The sequence below is a fragment of the Echiichthys vipera genome, assembly GCF_963691815.1.
Source record: "Echiichthys vipera genome assembly, chromosome: 16".
Taxonomy (NCBI): domain Eukaryota; kingdom Metazoa; phylum Chordata; class Actinopteri; order Perciformes; family Trachinidae; genus Echiichthys; species Echiichthys vipera.
The window spans coordinates 28,228,756-28,245,965 of NC_139841.1; the positions used below are offsets into that span (position 1 = coordinate 28,228,756).

The 17,210-nt window shown below is 45.3% G+C and overlaps 1 protein-coding gene across 4 annotated transcripts in view; it reads left to right on the plus strand.

The window, feature by feature from the left end:
* Window positions 1–10,992: 10,992 nt before the first annotated feature.
* scarb1 (scavenger receptor class B, member 1) overlaps window positions 10,993–17,210 on the plus strand; it is a 33,007-nt gene continuing 26,789 nt past the window's right edge. For 3 of the 4 annotated variants that reach the window (XM_083929314.1, XM_083929317.1, XM_083929316.1), the window contains exon 1: window positions 10,993–11,200. In XM_083929314.1, the coding sequence (XP_083785440.1) occupies window positions 11,081–11,200 (120 nt within the window). In that variant the 5' untranslated portion in view covers window positions 10,993–11,080. Of the gene's footprint in view, window positions 11,201–15,434; window positions 15,757–17,210 lie in introns of those variants that run through there. The other variant, XM_083929315.1, reaches the window with a different exon arrangement.

Consider the following 17,210-nt stretch of genomic DNA (forward strand, 5'->3'; position numbering starts at 1 on the left):
ACAGCCTCCAGAGCGTCCTCCTCTCCACCACAGCCTCCAGAGGGTCCTCCTCTCCACCACGGCCTCCAGAGCGTCCTCCTCTCCACCACAGGAGGGTCCTCCTCTCCACCACAGGAGGGTCCTCCTCTCCACCACAGGAGGGTCCTCCTCTCCACCACAGGAGGGTCCTCCTCTCCACCACAGGAGGGTCCTCCTCTCCACCACAGCCTCCAGAGGGTCCTCCTCTCCACCACGGCCTCCAGAGCGTCCTCCGCTCCACCACAGCCTCCAGAGCGTCCTCCTCTCCACCACAGCCTCCAGAGGGTCCTCCTCTCCACCACAGCCTCCAGAGGGTCCCCATCTCCACTGACTGATTAAAGAGCTCCAACATCTTGCTGCACACGTTGAAGGATCTCTCCAAATGCAGACAGAAAAGGCAAGTAGCAAGGAAAAGTATCAGTACCACAATGTAGAAATGCTGCTACACGTATTCAAAAGTATCCGCATTGATCGTATTTTTCGAAGCTCAGGAGACGAAGCAGGATGTTAAGTCTCAGAGCGAGCTGTGAAATAACCGGAGAGTCACGTAAAACCCACGAGGGCTGGGCTCTTTGTTTGCACGACAAGGAAATAAATAATAATCAGTCAATGACTCATGATAATCATCTTAATAATCTGGATTTGAGCACCATAGTGTGCAGGAAGTGATTCGCCGCAGAGCTTCTTCTTCCTGGATATTAAATGACTTTTGATTGTTTGCAAATGACCTTAAAGGGAAAGTTCAGATGTTTTGAAGTCAGTCAGTGTGTTTCCCACAGTAGGAGGTTCGGGTTGGGGTTAGGGTTAGGGTTAGGGTTAGGGGGGGTTAGGGTTAGGGTTAGGGTTAGGGGGAAGTTAGGGTTGGGGTTAGGGTTAGGGGGAGGCCAGGGTTAGGGGGGGTTAGGGTTAGGGTAAGGGTTAGGGTTAGGGGGGGTTAGGTGGTTACGGTTAGGGGGTTAGGGTTATGATTAGGGGGAGGTTAGGGTTAGGGTTAGGGTTAGGGGGGTTTAGGGTTAGGGTTTATGGTTAGGGTGAGGGGGTTGGGGGGGTTAGGATTAGGGGGGGTAGGGTTAGGATTAAGAGGGGGTTAGGGTTAGGAGGTTAGGGTTAGGGGGAGGTTAGGATTAGGATTGGGGTTAGGATCAGGGTTAGGAGGTTAGGGTTAGGATTAAGGGGGGTTAGTGTTAGGAGTACGCAGGAGCACTGACACCGTAGTTAAGGAGGTTCTGCTGCGGACGGGTTTTAAACGCCTAAAATATCTCAGTTTGAATGTGCGCTATATTTAGAACCACTTTACCGTGGCCTCAGGCGACCCCGGGAAAATGTTTCATTATAGCGGAAACACTTCAACTGATAACGATCTTTTTCTTTTGTACGGTTTAAAAGAACGTTAGGCTGCGCCCACGGAGGTAGGCTGCTACTTAGCTTTCATAAGAGTGTGTAAAAAGTATTTTGTAAGACTTTCGTTCAGTGTATTTTGCAGAGGTCTATCTGGGACTAGTCCCAGACCTCTGACACTAGTCCCAGACCTCTGACACTAGTCCCAGACCTAGTCCCAGACCTTTGTAACTAACTAGTCGCAGACCTAGTCCCAGACCTCTGACACTAGTCCCAGACCTCTGACACTAGTCCCAGACCTCTGACACTAGTCCCAGACCTCTGACACTAGTCCCAGACCTCTGAAACTAGTCCCAGACCTCTGACACTAGTCCCAGACCTCTGTAACTAGTCCCAGACCTCTGACACTAGTCCCAGACCTCGGACACTAGTCCCAAACCTCTGACACTAGTCCCAGACCTCTGAAACTAGTCCCAGACCTCTGACACTAGTCCCAGACCTCTGAAACTAGTCCCAGACCTCTGACACTAGTCCCAGACCTCTGAAACTAGTCCCAGACCTCTGACACTAATCCCAGACCTCTGACACTAGTCCCAGACCTCTGACACTAGTCCCAGACCTCTGAAACTAGTCCCAGACCTCTGACACTAATCCCAGACCTCTGACACTAGTCCCAGACCTCTGACACTAGTCCCAGACTTCGGACACTAGTCCCAGACCTCTGACACTAGTCCCAGACCTCTGACACTAGTCCCAGACCTCTGACACTAGTCCCAGGCCTCTGACACTAGTCCCAGGCCTCTAACACTAGTCCCAGACCTCTGACGCTAGTCCCAGACCTCTGAAGCTAGTCCCGCACCTCTGAAGCTAGTCCCAGACCTCTGACTTTAGTCCCAGACCTCTGACACTAATCCCAGACCTCGGACACTAATCCCAGACCTCGGACACTAATCCCAGACCTACATACGTTACTACATTGTGATTGTAAAGCTTTAGATTGAAGGTCTTTTGCTTGGAATGGTCTGATTCTTGTTTTACTTCATTAAATGAACTCATTCCAACAGTTGTTCCCATTTAAAAAGAGGAGACATGCTGACACCTGGTGGACACACGACGCCACTGCAGCTTTAACCTCTCTCTTCAGCACAGGTGCAGTTAAATCCCCCTTTTCTTGTGTTATTCTGCTTATTTTAACTTTATTTCCTCACAGTTTAAAGCTCATAAAATCCTAAATCTGTTTATCGTGATTTGCACTTTTCATTCATTGTGTCGCTTTAATTATTTTATGACACGAATGCGTCCCATTAATGTGGATCTGCATATTTACACGTCTGTTAATCTGTTTTTACTGCACATTTACGTCACTTATTTTTAACAGTTCAATCCAATCAAATGCACCTAAATAAATAAAAATAATAACTAATAATAGCAATAATAAAACAATTTAACACAGACGTTCTGTAGTAAAACGAGCACAGAGTCAGAACAATAATGAGAAAGAGTAAGAAAATAATGATAATAATTTACACGTAATTCAAAATGAATTAAACGTCTGAACAATACTTTTATCTTTTATAACAAAGAATCTTTCCAGACACGTGAAGTTTTCTACATATTTTATTAAAGGTATCTTTCCTTTGATGGCAAAGGTTCATTTTTCTAAAGCGAGACATTGAGACGATCATGACTTTTACTTTCTATGTTAGTGATAAATAAGGTTTTGAATGCAGGAGTGTGGAAGTGTGCAGTGTGGTATTAGTGCTTTAACTGCAGGGAAGCATCTGAATACTGTGTGTTGTCGTCCGTCCACAGTGGAACTCATATTAACGACCGAGCAGATGAAGAAGGACGAGACCCTGGACGGACAACAGAGAGACCACGAGTTCATCCGGCTCTCACTCAACTCAAGGTGAACTACATTTACACAGCGCTTTTTAAAACAAAGCAGTTTTTGTGACAAAGGGCTTTACAGCAACAAATACACACATCCCCACGCGTACAGACATTCATGCACGTCAGATGTATGAATGATGAAACAGCCGGAGGTTATCAGCTGATATCAGGTGGAAGGTCTAAAGGAGGCCGAGGTTGAAGGCCAGGAGATAAAGGTGAAGGAGAAAACTGTACATGGAGCTGAAGGCGGCCGGTGCAGGGGGGAGCAGGGAGCAGGGAGCGTCCTCTGGGGGCATGAAAGGACCAGGAGGCCGGGCGCGTCTACGGTAGAAAGCCCCTCTCATCTCTCGGTCCTCGGTCCATGTGAAGTGTCATTTATGCCGTTTCTTGTAAATCAGTGTGTCGTATCAGCGTGAACCAAGCCGGCTCCTCACCTGCGCCTCATTCTGTGAAGAAGACACCGAGTACGATACTAATAAGTCTGGACGTGGTCTAGACCTATGGATGGATTACTTAACAGGCCACGAGTATAAACAAAACGACCAAACATGACCACACAGAGATGCTACATGACTGATAATAGACAAAACATGACCACATAGAGATGCAAAATGACTAAAAATAGATGCAAAACCAGCACAAAAAGATGCAAAATGACTTAAATAGATGCAAAACCACCACAAAAAGATGCAAAATGACTAAAAATAGATGCAAAACCAGCACAAAAAGATGCAAAATGACTAAAAATAGATGCAAAACAATCACAGCGAGATACAAAACCACTGTAAATGGACGTAAAATGAGCACAAAGAGACACGAGACTACAAAACGTCTTAAAATCGACTCTTTGAGTTGTGTTGCGGACAGAATGGGGGGGCCTCTTACAGGTCTGTGCCCAGGGCCCCGTTGCCTCTCAATACATCCATACATTTCTCTCATCGTGTGCGTGTCACCGACTCTAGAGCCCTCCGTCGATGTGTCTCCACTGACGTGTCGAATCAAAAGCCCTCACAGAGTCGTGTCATTGCGATTACGTACAAAAGCGTGACGTTCTGACCTGACACGTTGCGTTCAGGTGTGTGTGTGTGTGAACCGACTTATAAGTGTGTTGAAGCATACGAGAGGTGTCCATCACTCTGCAGGGCAATGACACACACGCATCAGATGGGAAACACATGATGTTCACGAAGGAAGCTCAAGGCCTTTTGGTTGAGACTTCCTTTTTTATCAAATACCAGCGTCAGCGTTTAGGAAGGAAGACATGTGAGCAGGGACGTCTCAGCGAGCGTACGCAGGGGCACAATTCTGGCTTTTGAAGGTTGAAGCGATCTGAGGAGGAGAGATTTCACAGAGCAGTCAGATGAGGGTCTGTGGTGGGCTTCTGCTCTGTGGCCCTATGTGTCCCTAATAGGTATGAAGCGATCATGTGCACGCTCCGTAAGAGAGGAGCTCTTCATCACTCCCATACACAAAACCATGGATAAAGAGGGCCGAGGCGCCGAGCATCATCAGGGGTTAGGGGTTTTACTCCCCGGACTCACAGAGGCGTCTTTTATATCAAACCAGCAGGAAACGTTTTGGCGTTTGGAGAAAGTACAACGTGATCCGTGCGTGGGCGCAGAGACTCCACGTGACCACGTATCCTCCCGACTTTGGGGATCATCTGACTTGTCCTCCCTCGTCTCCGTGACCTTGACTCTGCGGCTGTGATTGAAGCGTCTCGACAACATGTTGATGGACTCCTGTGAAAGTTGTGACATTTTAATCACTTTCGTAACCGCGGTGGAAGAAGTCAGGAGACGGCAGACGTCAGGAACAGGAACAGGCTGTTAAAGAGAAAGTGGTCGTTGCCGCTGTGCACAAGATCCAAGGATGTAAATACATAGATAGATATACCTGTAGGTAGTTATTGCAACTTGCGGATGCTCATGGAGGAATTGTTGGGTCTCTGTAAATCATGGATAAGTCTGAGTGTGGTCGAGATCTGTGGATGGATTACTGAACCGGCCAGAAGTACACACAAAACGACCAAACATGACCACAAAGACACAAAAATGACCCCAGAGAGACAAAACATGACGACAAAAACACACAAAAAAATAGATGTAAAATGACCACAGAGAGAAATGACGAAATTTATGCGTAAAATGACTAAAAAAAGATGCAAAACACGACAAAAATTATGCAGAACCAGCACAAAAAGATGCAAAATGACTGAAAATAGATGCAAAACCAGCACAAAAAGATGCAAAATGACTGAAAATAGATGCAAAACCATCACAAAAAGATGCAAAATGACTAAAAATAGATGCAAAACCACCACAAAAAGATGCAAAATGACTAAAAATAGATGCAAAACCACCACAAAAAGATGCAAAATGACTAAAAATAGATGCAAAACAAAAAAAATGGACATAAATGACCCAATTATTTTGTGATTTGCTATATGAATAAAATTGATTGAAAGTCGGAGAAAAGTAAAAACAGTCAGTCAAACATCCGTGTAACAGAACTCTGTTAAAAGACAAACTCCTGCATTCAAACTCTTCCTTACGTAAAAGTGTGTGAATGAAAGAGTAAAGCAGAACGGCTCATTTCAAAATAAAATTTGTCGTATTACAGTTATCCATGCATTAATGTGCTCATCACTTTAATGCTGCAGCTGGTGAATGTGGAGCTCATCTTAAGGATTTGAATATGCCGCTGGGTAGTTGACTCTATAATAATGCATCAAACAAAGTACAGTAAATATTTATAAAGCATAAAGAAGCATAAACAAATACACAAGTGAAGCCTGAGCGCCTCAGAACTGAACTTCTACTTTTCATCTCGTGTCAAATCAAGTAAAAAATTCAAAATGTGCTTTACCTTGCTTTGTTTCTAATGCTAATTAGCAAGTGTTAGCATGCTAATTAGCAAGTGTTAGCATGCTAACACATAACAGTCTATGCACTCACCTCATGCAGTGAGCATAGTCAACATTATAGCCGCTAAATGTTAGCGTTTAGCTTCGGTGCAGCATCAAAACGATACAAAATGTGTTCAAACACGAGTTAATTAAGGTTTCACTTGTATTATCGCCTCTGTGGCTCTGGACTCACATCAGAGGAAGAAACGGTAATAATATTAATACTCATTTTTACATAAAACCCTCCAGAGCCTCCACAGAGCCTGTGATCCTCCTCTTTAATGGGAAAACAACAAAATAAGAGCTTCTGTAACTGTATTTGTCTCTGCAGAGATTCAGAAATCAGAGCCAAACGCACACAGCTCGACCCTGTTTCCTCCCCGGACGCTGAGGAACATCTTCAAAATGAATCATCCTCCAGCTGACCTTGGACTCGTCCGCGCCCTCTCCTCCTCTGAACTCGCTGGACGCCACCTCGGCTTCTTCCACCTTGTGTCGAGCGGCCACGCCTGACCATCGTCTTTCCCCCTTCCTTCACACACACTGCTAAGAAACAACATGAAAGGGAAATTCAGTTTTTTCACTCTGTTATTATTATTATACAGGTTACACACACACACACACACACACACACACACACACACACACACACACACACACACACACACACACACACACACACACACACACACACACACACACACACACACACACACACACACACACACACACACACACACACGCACAAACAGGACCTATATCCATCCATTAATGGAGAGATGTCAGAGCCAGGGGGCTGCCAGTGACCCGGCGCCCTGAGCAGTTGGGGGTTCGGTGCCTTGCTCAACAGGAGATGAACCGGCACCTCTCCAGCCCCCAGTCCACGCTCCATTCATAGTTCACACAGGGACTCGAACGGGCGACCCTCCGGTTCCCAGCTGAGTCACCGATGGACTGACATTTCACAACTTTCTCAGTTGTCGATGAGAGCCTGTGGACCGACTCCGCAACTCGGCGCATTTTGCCGTTTTGTCAGGACCCTTTGGCGTCACATGTCCTGGGTGTTAGCTCTACACGTAAAATGGTCCGGGATCAGACCCCTGGTGCTGGGGTTCAGGCGGGCCGAGGGTCTGCAGAGTGTGTGTAGCGGAGGCACAGCATGTGTGGACTCTGTGTTGTGCTGCTACAACAAAACCCTTTCCCCTGGAGCTGATGGAAATCCTCGAGGACACACTGACGAGTGTGATATGTTGTGCTAATGTTAGCTCACTTGCTAATATGTCCTAATTGCTAGCTAGCTGATGTAGCAACATCCTGTCTTGAGTGGATAACAGCTGATTCATCCACGCTCCTCGCTGGCTCACCACTTGCACATTACCTTATCAGCTGACGTTAAGAAGCAACCGACGCCAGATCCGTGTAGCGTAGCTAAGTTACAGCTAACGGTGTAAGCTTAGCTAGCTCGATCAACCATGTTAGCTCACCGTAACCTGAGCTAAGGAAGGCCAGTTGGCTGTAACTCTGTGGCATGAGTATAGGGTGGGTAGTCTTTTATTGTGCAATGACGTCACCAAGAAAGGGATTTATTGTTCAGGCCTCGTGTCGATTGGATGAACGGTTCTCGGGAAATCAAAGGACAAACAAAGACTCCTTCAAGTTTACTCAGATCAGAGGAAGTGCAGTGTTTTTTTCCACAGTAGCGTTTTGGCACAACTTCACATGCTGGCAAGGACACGAGGAACCAGAGGCCATCTTAAATGTTTTGGAAAGAACAGGAAACGTGTGAAGCCAACGGACTTGGTGAGGTTCATCAAAGTCAATCATGACTCTGTTAAATCTTAAGTCGAGCGCTCAGGGTTATCACGGGCGACCCTGATGAAAACAATAGGTGGAAATGTTTGGGAGTCCCACAGAAACCCACAGACCCGTCAGAATACATGACAAACGTTGACGTGCGTATACAGACACTTGGCAGTTTACCCTGTCACTGCAGTCGTGCCGTCAATTCACCGACTCGAATAAGCAGCTTAACTTAGAGGCATCAAGTTTGAAGCTGGAGCAACAACACAAGCTCCCCTGTAACACTTAACAGACCAACTCTCAAGGTGCCGGACACAAAAAAGCCAAGTCACCGTCATTGCAAAATGGTTCACGCGTATAATCTCCTGACCTCTGACGGCTTCGTTTGACCCGCTGATACCTGTTTAGTGTACAGAGCTCATTCTTATCGCTGCGCTCTGAGGATGGGATGATAACAAGACAAGTGCGTGATACGGTCGTATCAGGGTTCTTTAGTCGAGACAACAAACTTTTGGAGCTACGCCTCTAAGGGCGCCCTCCCACTGTGCCTCCGTCTCGTGTCCCGTGCTTTAGGGTCCTTGTCCCCCCCTCCAGGCCCGTTTGTACTCACACTACCTGGGCCTCGGAGAATGCTTCTTGCTGCCTATACGTCATCACGCCGTAACACGTCACACGCATTGATGACGTCATGGCGATGCGTGGCTTTGTTTCCAGATCTTTCCGTAGACCTCGGAGTTTTTGTGCGTCTTGTCGACTGTTTTTGAATCTTTTCATCGACCAAATCTGCAGTAAACACTCCACCTCCGCATCACACCAACGTGAACCTTTCACCGCCATTGTTTTAAATGTCCGCGCATGGTCCCTCCTTCTTTTTTCTACGTCCCAACAGACGCACAGGAAATGACCTCAGAACCGCCGTAGGCCTCGTGCTCGTACACGTGCGCGCGTTCGTGCTCGTACACGTGCAAACGTGCTTTACTAAAGCCCACCTCTCCCAAACGGGCCGTGGACGGCAAGCGTGCCGCTCCTAGACGTGGTACGGTTGCACTCACACTGGTCAAAGGAACCAGACTTTAGCCGTGAAACGTGCTGGGGCACGGTACGGAGGCACAGTGAGAGTTCGACCTTCGTGAGGTGCTCTCTGGTAAGCGTGTGATCTAGGGCTTTTATTGTGAAAGCCAAGAAGGAAGCAGTGAAGCCTCTGCTGATGATGCATGAACCTTCATAAGCTCAGACACAACTGGAGCTCTTTCCTCCTCCTTTGTGCACATCTTTGAGTTGGTACCCGGGGGCTTAAAGAGAACAGATCTAAACGCTGGGGGTGTCTTTTTATTCTGTAGCCTTTCACACGGTGCAGTCAACATTTACTCCACAATGATGAGTTGATGGTGTGGTGGTTAGCACTGTCCTGGTTCCTGGTTTGAATCCCGGCTGGGGCCCTTCTGTGTGGCGTTTGCATGTCTCCCCGTGTCTGCGTGGGTTTTCTCCGGGTTCTCCGGTTTCCTCCCACAGTCCAAAGACGTGCAGGTGTTCGGTTCATTGATGACTCTAAATCACCCGTAGGTGTGAATGGTTGTCTCTGTTCGTCTCTATGTGTCCTGTGATAGACTGGCGTCCTGTCCAGGGGGGACCCCGCCTCACGCCCGATTTCAGCTGGGATCGGCTCCAGCCCCCCGACACCCCGACAGGGACAAGAGGTTGAAGATGAATGAATGAATTTTTGTTCTATAATTTCATAAATGTAACAAACCGTAGTTTTTTGTATATATCATAAAACTTTATATATAAAACTTTATGAGCTGTAAGATCAAATATGTTGGCGGCTCCAGACAAATTTGACTTGGTGAAGAGGCGGAAAATGTCTCTTTTGACAGGAAAGGTTGCAGACCCCTGGACTAAGAGTTTGTTTACTGTTTATAGGGTTTATTTTATACTTTCTGTATTTATTTAGCTAAGAGTTTATTGCTTATCCTTTACTGTATTTCTTTTTTTTATACCTCCTTTGTGTTTTTGTAAGCTGCTGGAAACTCAATTTCCTTGCTGGAGTTCATCCCAAAGGATCAATAAAGAGAAGTTTAAGTCTGGTTAGATGCTAAATGACTAAAAATAGACAAACATTGACTAAAAGGAATGGAAAATCAGTGATAATAGATGTGAATGGAATGAAAATAGATGTAAAACTATTATAAAAGGATGCAAAAACCACTAAAATGAAATTCAAAATAACTGAAAATAGCTTTAAAATGACAAGTAATAGATGCAAAATGTCTTAAAACAGATGTAAAATGACTATAAGGGTTGAGAAATCCCCAAAAATAGATATAAAATCACTGAAAATAGATGTAAAATGACAACTTAAGGATGCAAAATCACTGGAAAATGATAAAATGACTAAGAATAGACATACATTAACTAAAAGGAACGCAATATCAGTGATAATAGATGTGAATTGACTGAAAACAGATGTAAAATGATTATATATATTATATATATCTTGTGAAATCACAAGAAAATGATAAAAGGACTAAAAAATAAATGCAAAATGACTAAAAATAAATGCAAAATCACTGAAAATAGACATACATTGACTAAAATTAACGCAAAATCAGTGATAATAGATGTGAATTGACTGAAAATAGATGTAAAACTATTATAAAAGGATGCAAAAACCACTAAAATCAAATTCAAAATCACTGAAAAGTGAACTAGTTAGATGCAAAATGAGCACTAAGGGTTGAAATAAGGATTTTATGACTAATGATGAAGTGATCAAAGCAGTGACAGTGAAGTCATCTGACTGAACTGTGACATGTGCATGAATTTGGGAAACAGGAAGTGGTATTATGCCCGGCGTGAGGAGGGGCAGGCTGAAATGGGCCTGCATGAATTTACATGGATTTAGGGAAAGAGGAAGGGTCGACACACACACACACACACACTCACACACACACACCCCTCGGTTTGAGGAGGGGGCGGGGTCTGCACACTATAAACACAGCCTGCCTCCTCTGCATCCATCACTGTGCATCAGCGCTCATTCATACTTCAGCTGCTGGGGAACTGGAAATAACTGCTTCTTCTTCTTCTTCTTCTTCTTCTCATCACTGATCGCCGCTCGCAGCCATGGCCGTCAATAAATCCAAAGTGGCGGTTGGGTTCATGGTGGCGGGGGCCCTGACCGTGGTGTTCGGAGCCGTCCTCCTGTTCGTGGGGCCGGCGGTGATGAAAGACCAAGTGATAAAGGTAAAAACAACAACAACAGCAGCATCACTGGAACACTTTCCAGCGTGCTTTCTTATTTCCTGGTCCTGTTTTTCATCATGAACTAAAGAGTTTTCCTCAGGACAACATGTTCTTTTTCATCACTGACACTGAAAAGTGGAGCGACCAGCTGGTTTGAGTCCCATTATGTGTCGGGGAGTTCAGATAACATGCAGTTAAATGTCAGAAATGTGCTAATTCCCCTTTGAGCATTCGGTTCCAGTTCATCTGGTTATTCAGAGCATCAGTCGCATCTGTTTGCATGTTTGTTTGTGATGTTAAAGGGTCAGTGACACTTTTAATGGAGTTGCATTTAAACCACACATCGTTTCCCTAACGCGTTAACTTCTCTTTAAAGTCTTTGTTCAGGCAAAAAAGGCAGAAAATGCTGTTTCCTGCCTCTCGTTTACTTTGGTACTTTAAGTTTATTTTGTTCCTGATGCTTTTATACCTTTATTTACTTTGAATGCTACTGGAAATAGATGCAAAATCACCAGAAAATACTTGTAACATGACTGAAAACAGATGTAACTCGATTAAAAGAATGTAAAATCACTGAAAACTGATTTAAATAGATGCAAAATCACCACAAAAAGATGCAAAATGACTAAAAATAGATGCAAAACCACCACAAAAAGATGCAAAATGACTAAAAATCGATGCAAAACTACCACAAAAAGATGCAAAATGACTAAAAATAGATGCAAAACCACCACAAAAAGATGCAAAATGACTAAAAATAGATGCAAAACCACCACAAAAAGATGCAAAATGACTAAAGATAGATGCAAAACCACCACAAAAAGATGCAAAATGAATAGAAATAGATGCAAAACCACCACAAAAAGATGCAAAATGACTAAAAATACACCCAAAAATACTTGTAACATGACTGAAAACAGATGTAACCTGATTAAAATAATGTAAAATCACTGAAAACAGATTTAAAATGACTTCTTAAAGATGCAAAATCACCAACAAATGATCAAATGACTGAAAATATGAAGCTTCCCTGCTTCTCTCTGTTTTCACATCGTATTAAAACTGAACATCTTTGAGTTTTGGACAAAGCGAGACGTTTAAAGACGCATTGCCTTCAACATTTTCACTTTTTTTCTGAAGCTTTAAGTTAAAAAAACATTAATTCTGTGAGCTGCAGATGAACAAACACGCGTGCATCCGTCCCGTCCGACTCTAACATCACTAATGCGCCACACGTGCACATTGTGCTGCCTGCCGTCTCTGTGTTCTCACACGTGGTCGCTGCAGATCCAGAGGGCGGCGATCCACTGCTCACTTGCTTCGTTCGATGCAGGTTCACGTCTCGTGTTTGCACGTTCATCTGGTTTAAACACATTTGTGCTGTGGCTTCTTTGTGTCGCGTGGTAACTCTGCAGAGAGCATCGCTGACTCCTGCAGATTTCACACACGCATGTCGGCCTTTAGTGTCGGACTCTAACACCCGTGTGCACATGCAGTCTGCCCTTACTGTCGTGCATGTGTGGGCGCTGAACAGGGGCGCAGACGGGTGACAACGACGCGTAACAATGGTTGTAGAAACTGTAGAGGATGCTGAACTCCTCGCTCACTTTGATCTACTCTCCCTTTATTCATTCTTCATTTCTGTGTTTGTTTCTCAAGTTCCTGTCGTTCGCCTTTATCATAAAGTTCCTGACTCACCGACTGAGCTCACTGTGCAGCTGTGAGCGACCCTTAGTTACAGTCTGTTCATAGAGTTTTCAGCCGTATCAAAAAAAGCAGGAACAACATCAACGTATGAGAGCGACAGAGAGAGAAACAAGTATACAAACGAGTATCTGAGGGTGATGCCTCAAACATACATATTAAGTAAGCTCCTGAGGACCTACAGCGAGGACCGTTAAGTGTTTTTTGGTTGCAGAGGTAGTGTTGAATCTCCCCTCGCTGTGTCCAAAGTCTTTTGCTCTAAGACCCTTTTTAAAGGGGCCCCATGTTGAAACTGTGTGAGGGTCCCTGGAGTCCCTGTCGGGCACCGCCGTCAGCTCCGTGCAGTCGAGAGCGCAGTATACATTTCAGTCAGGGTAATTGGTCAATGGGTTCAAGATGTTCGACCACTGTGACGGGGGCCTGCGAGTATTTCCCCCACAACATACAAAGAGGAAACATCCACGGGACACTGTGTCAAAAAGCCACGGATGCGGTGAATGAGTGGAGTTACGCGTATTAAATCTATCTCACTTCATACCCGACGTATTTGACAGCTGGAGTTGGATTAAAAAACAAAAATAAGGAGCCGAGGTGTGTTTTATCTGTCCTCTCGCAGTCATCTGGGCGACACGGTGGTGTGGTGGTGTGGTGGTGTTGTGGAAATAGACTCTTCACTAAAGATCAACAAACAGGATCAGCTTTTTCTCCGTGGGTTATTTTCCTCTGCAGACAGAAACACGTTCACCCCTGCGTCCTCACAAAGTCTCACAGGAATGACCATGTGTCAAATCTCGTACAGTCTTAGGGAGAGGGAGAGGGATGGGACGCGAACAGCCTTGGTTGGGTGACGTCTTTAGACCAAACAAAAACACGCCTCAGACATTACAACGCTGAACAGTCTGAACGTCTCTCATCACAAGGTCTCTAACACAGGGGGCAGGTGCACACATGTGCCGTTATATCATCATGAGTTAGTTATTTGTGTTATCCATTAAGAAAGTGAGACAGAGGAGACACTGAGCTGTGTCTGACCGGACAAAACTATGATTATGGGGCAGTAGTAGCTCAGTCCAGAGGTGACTGGGCTAGGAACTGGAGGGTTGCTGGTTCGAGTCCATGTGTGGACCATGAATGGAGCGTGGAGCTGTTGAGCAAGGCACCGAACCCCCAACTGCTCGGGGCGCCGGTCACTGGCAGCCCCCTCGCTCTGACATCTCTCCGTTGGTTGCATGTATATAGGTCCTGTGTGTGTGTGTGTGTGTGTGTGTGTGTGTGTGTGTGTGTGTGTGTGTGTGTGTGTGTGTGTGTGTGTGTGTGTGTGTGTGTGTGTGTGTGTGTGTGTGTGTGTGTGTGTGTGTGTGTGTGTGTGTGTGTGTGTGTGTGTGTGTGTGTGTGTGTGTGTGTGTGTGTGTGTGTGTGTGTGTGTGTGTTGAAAATAATAGAGAATAATAATTATTATTATGAATTACAAATACCCAAAATTCCCACAACAGTGGTCAGCACTGTCGCCTCACAGCCAGAGGGTCTAAATCCTCCCTCTCCCTCCACTGTCTCCGCCTGCTTCACTGCTGTCCTCCATGTTTGTTTGGATTCTGTTCCTGGCTCACAGCGAGAGGGTTCCTGGTTTGAATCCCAGCTGGGGCCCTTCTGTGTGGAGCATGTTGTCCCCGTGTCTGCGTGGGTTTTCTCCGGGTTCTCCGGTTTCCTCCCACAGTCCAAAGACGTGCAGGTGTTCGGTTCATTGATGACTCTAAATCACCCGTAGGTGTGAATGGTTGTCTGTCTCTGTTCGTCTCTGTGTGTCCTGTGACAGACTGGCGTCCTGTCCAGGGTGGACCCCGCCTCACGGCTCCAGCCCCCCACGACCCCGACAGGGACAAGAGGCTGAAGATGAATGAATGAATGAATGAATCCCCCAGTCCTGAACACCTGGGTGTGGCTCCATGTTCAGTTGCATGGCGGGTTTGGTTCAGACGGACAGGGGGAGCGCGGCACCGACAGTTTCTGTTGAGCGTGTGGGATTGATTTCCATGTGGTTACACACCCACTGAGCCTTTCAGCGTCCTTTTCCATTAATTCAGCTGGTTTTAAACAGGTTCAGAGTGCAGTACCTCTGTAATAAAGGTGCCGCAGCCTCTGAGCACCTTTACGCCTGAGACCACTCTGCCATGGGAGACCAGGAGCACCAGGGTCCAGACCACACAGCCCTCAGGTTCACAGGGACTCAAACCTCTGCACCACGATAAGGTGATGGTTCCCAGAGAGATTTAAAATGACTAAAAACAAATATAAAATGACTACAAAAGGATGCGAAATCAACTAAACGTGATAAAACGACACAGTTGTCGAAAACAGATGCAAAATCTAGTTTTATATCTTTAATATTTAATTATAGTTTGTTACTTTTGCACCAGTTTGAGCACAAACCTGCGTAAACTCACCCATGGCCCTGTTGTATAACCCGCGGGAACTCCATTTCCCAGAAGCCTCAGCGCGGCGGAGGCGTGACCAGCAGCCTTTAAATGCAATGACAGCCGCAGCGGATCAACTAGATCGATCAGTCCCGTTAAAACGCCGGTTGCCCGTCGGAGAGTCGGTGCAGAAACCCGGATTTGGACCCGAACAGCCTGGTGCCCTCTCCCCGCTCACGGAGCCCCCCCGCCCCGCAGCCTCTACCCGCGCAGCTGCTCTGGAGGTAAACAAGCCACAGCACCGGAGCTGTCAACCCCGACACCATGATGCATAAAGCCGCCGTGGCCGTGGGCTTCATCGTGGCCGGAGTGCTCACCGTGTTCTTCGGGACGGTGCTCACCTTCGTGGGTCCGTTAATCATCGACGACCAGGTGGTGAAGGTGAGAGGCGCGCGGGCGCACACACACACACAGGCGCACACACACAGGTACACACACACACATGCAGCGTGTTTGCACCTGAATGCCAGGTTTGTTTTCTGCTGTTGTCTGAGCCGAAAGTGTCAAAAGGCTTCACTGAGCCACGTGAGCGACTCTATAAACGATCAGCGTGCGCGTGCAGGCACACACGCCGATAATGGCCATAATTAGTGATTGTGTGAACGGACTTCTGTCAGTGTGGGACACGGCTGCTCTCAGGTCTGTGCAGAGGGACATCAGGATGGGAATCCACACAGAACACAAGTTTACATCTGTGTTAATGTGGAAATGAGCCATTCTGTGTAACGAGGACTTTTACTGTTGCTATTTTTACTATTCTTTTTTTTGCTGCTGATACTTTTGTATTTTGTAAACAGTAAAACAAGTGAGATGCAAAATGACATTGTAACATTTTTACAAGTAAACATCAAAGTACTAAAAATAGATGTAAAGTGATTAGAAATAGATGCAAAGTTACTAAAAATGGATGTAAAATGACTATAAATAGTTACAAAATGACTAGAAAAAGATGTTAACTAGTTGCATAATGACTATAAATAGATGCAAAATGAATAGAAATAGATACAAAATGACTATAAATTGATGCCACACACACACACACACACACACACACACACACACACACACACACACACACACACACACACACACACACACACACACACACACACACACACACACACACTGTACACAGGGTGGATGTAATCAAGTACTATTGAGACATACTTTTACTTTATTGTGCTTTTTAACTTCTATATATTTATTCATGTTGATCCTTAAACTGTCTTTGACTGATAAATGTGTAAAAAATGAACCTTTGCTTCCCAAATATTCATGTAATTGTAAATATTTTACATTTTTATTAAATAAAAACATGAAATGATTCAAATCTGTTCGACTCTGAACTCAAAGTGGCTCCAAAATAACAAACATTCAAACACTCTGACACGTACTTTATGCAGTTTATTTCATATTTCACGTGTCTGACGCTCTGTTTCTGGAACTATCAGGTGAAAGAATTCCCTCCAGGATCAATAAAGTCTCCTCTGATAAAAACATAACAACAACAACAACAACAACAACAATAATTTTAATAATAATAAAGCACTTTTAAAGAAGCAAAATCTGAACTCATTCATCTGAGTTCATGTGTGTTTAATATCAGTTTATAGGACGTGAGTGTGCAGCAGGAGGGTCTGATTTTGTTTGTTGCTGTTGTTGTGGTTGTTGGTTGTTGTTGTTGTTGTTGGTTGTTTGTTGTTGTCGTTGGTTGTTGGTTGTTGTTGGTTGTTGGTTGTTGTTGTTGTTGGTTGTTGTTGGTTGTCGTTGGTTGGTGGTTGTTGTTGGTTCTTGTTGCTTGTTGTTGGTGGTGGTTGTTGGTTGGTGTTTGTTGG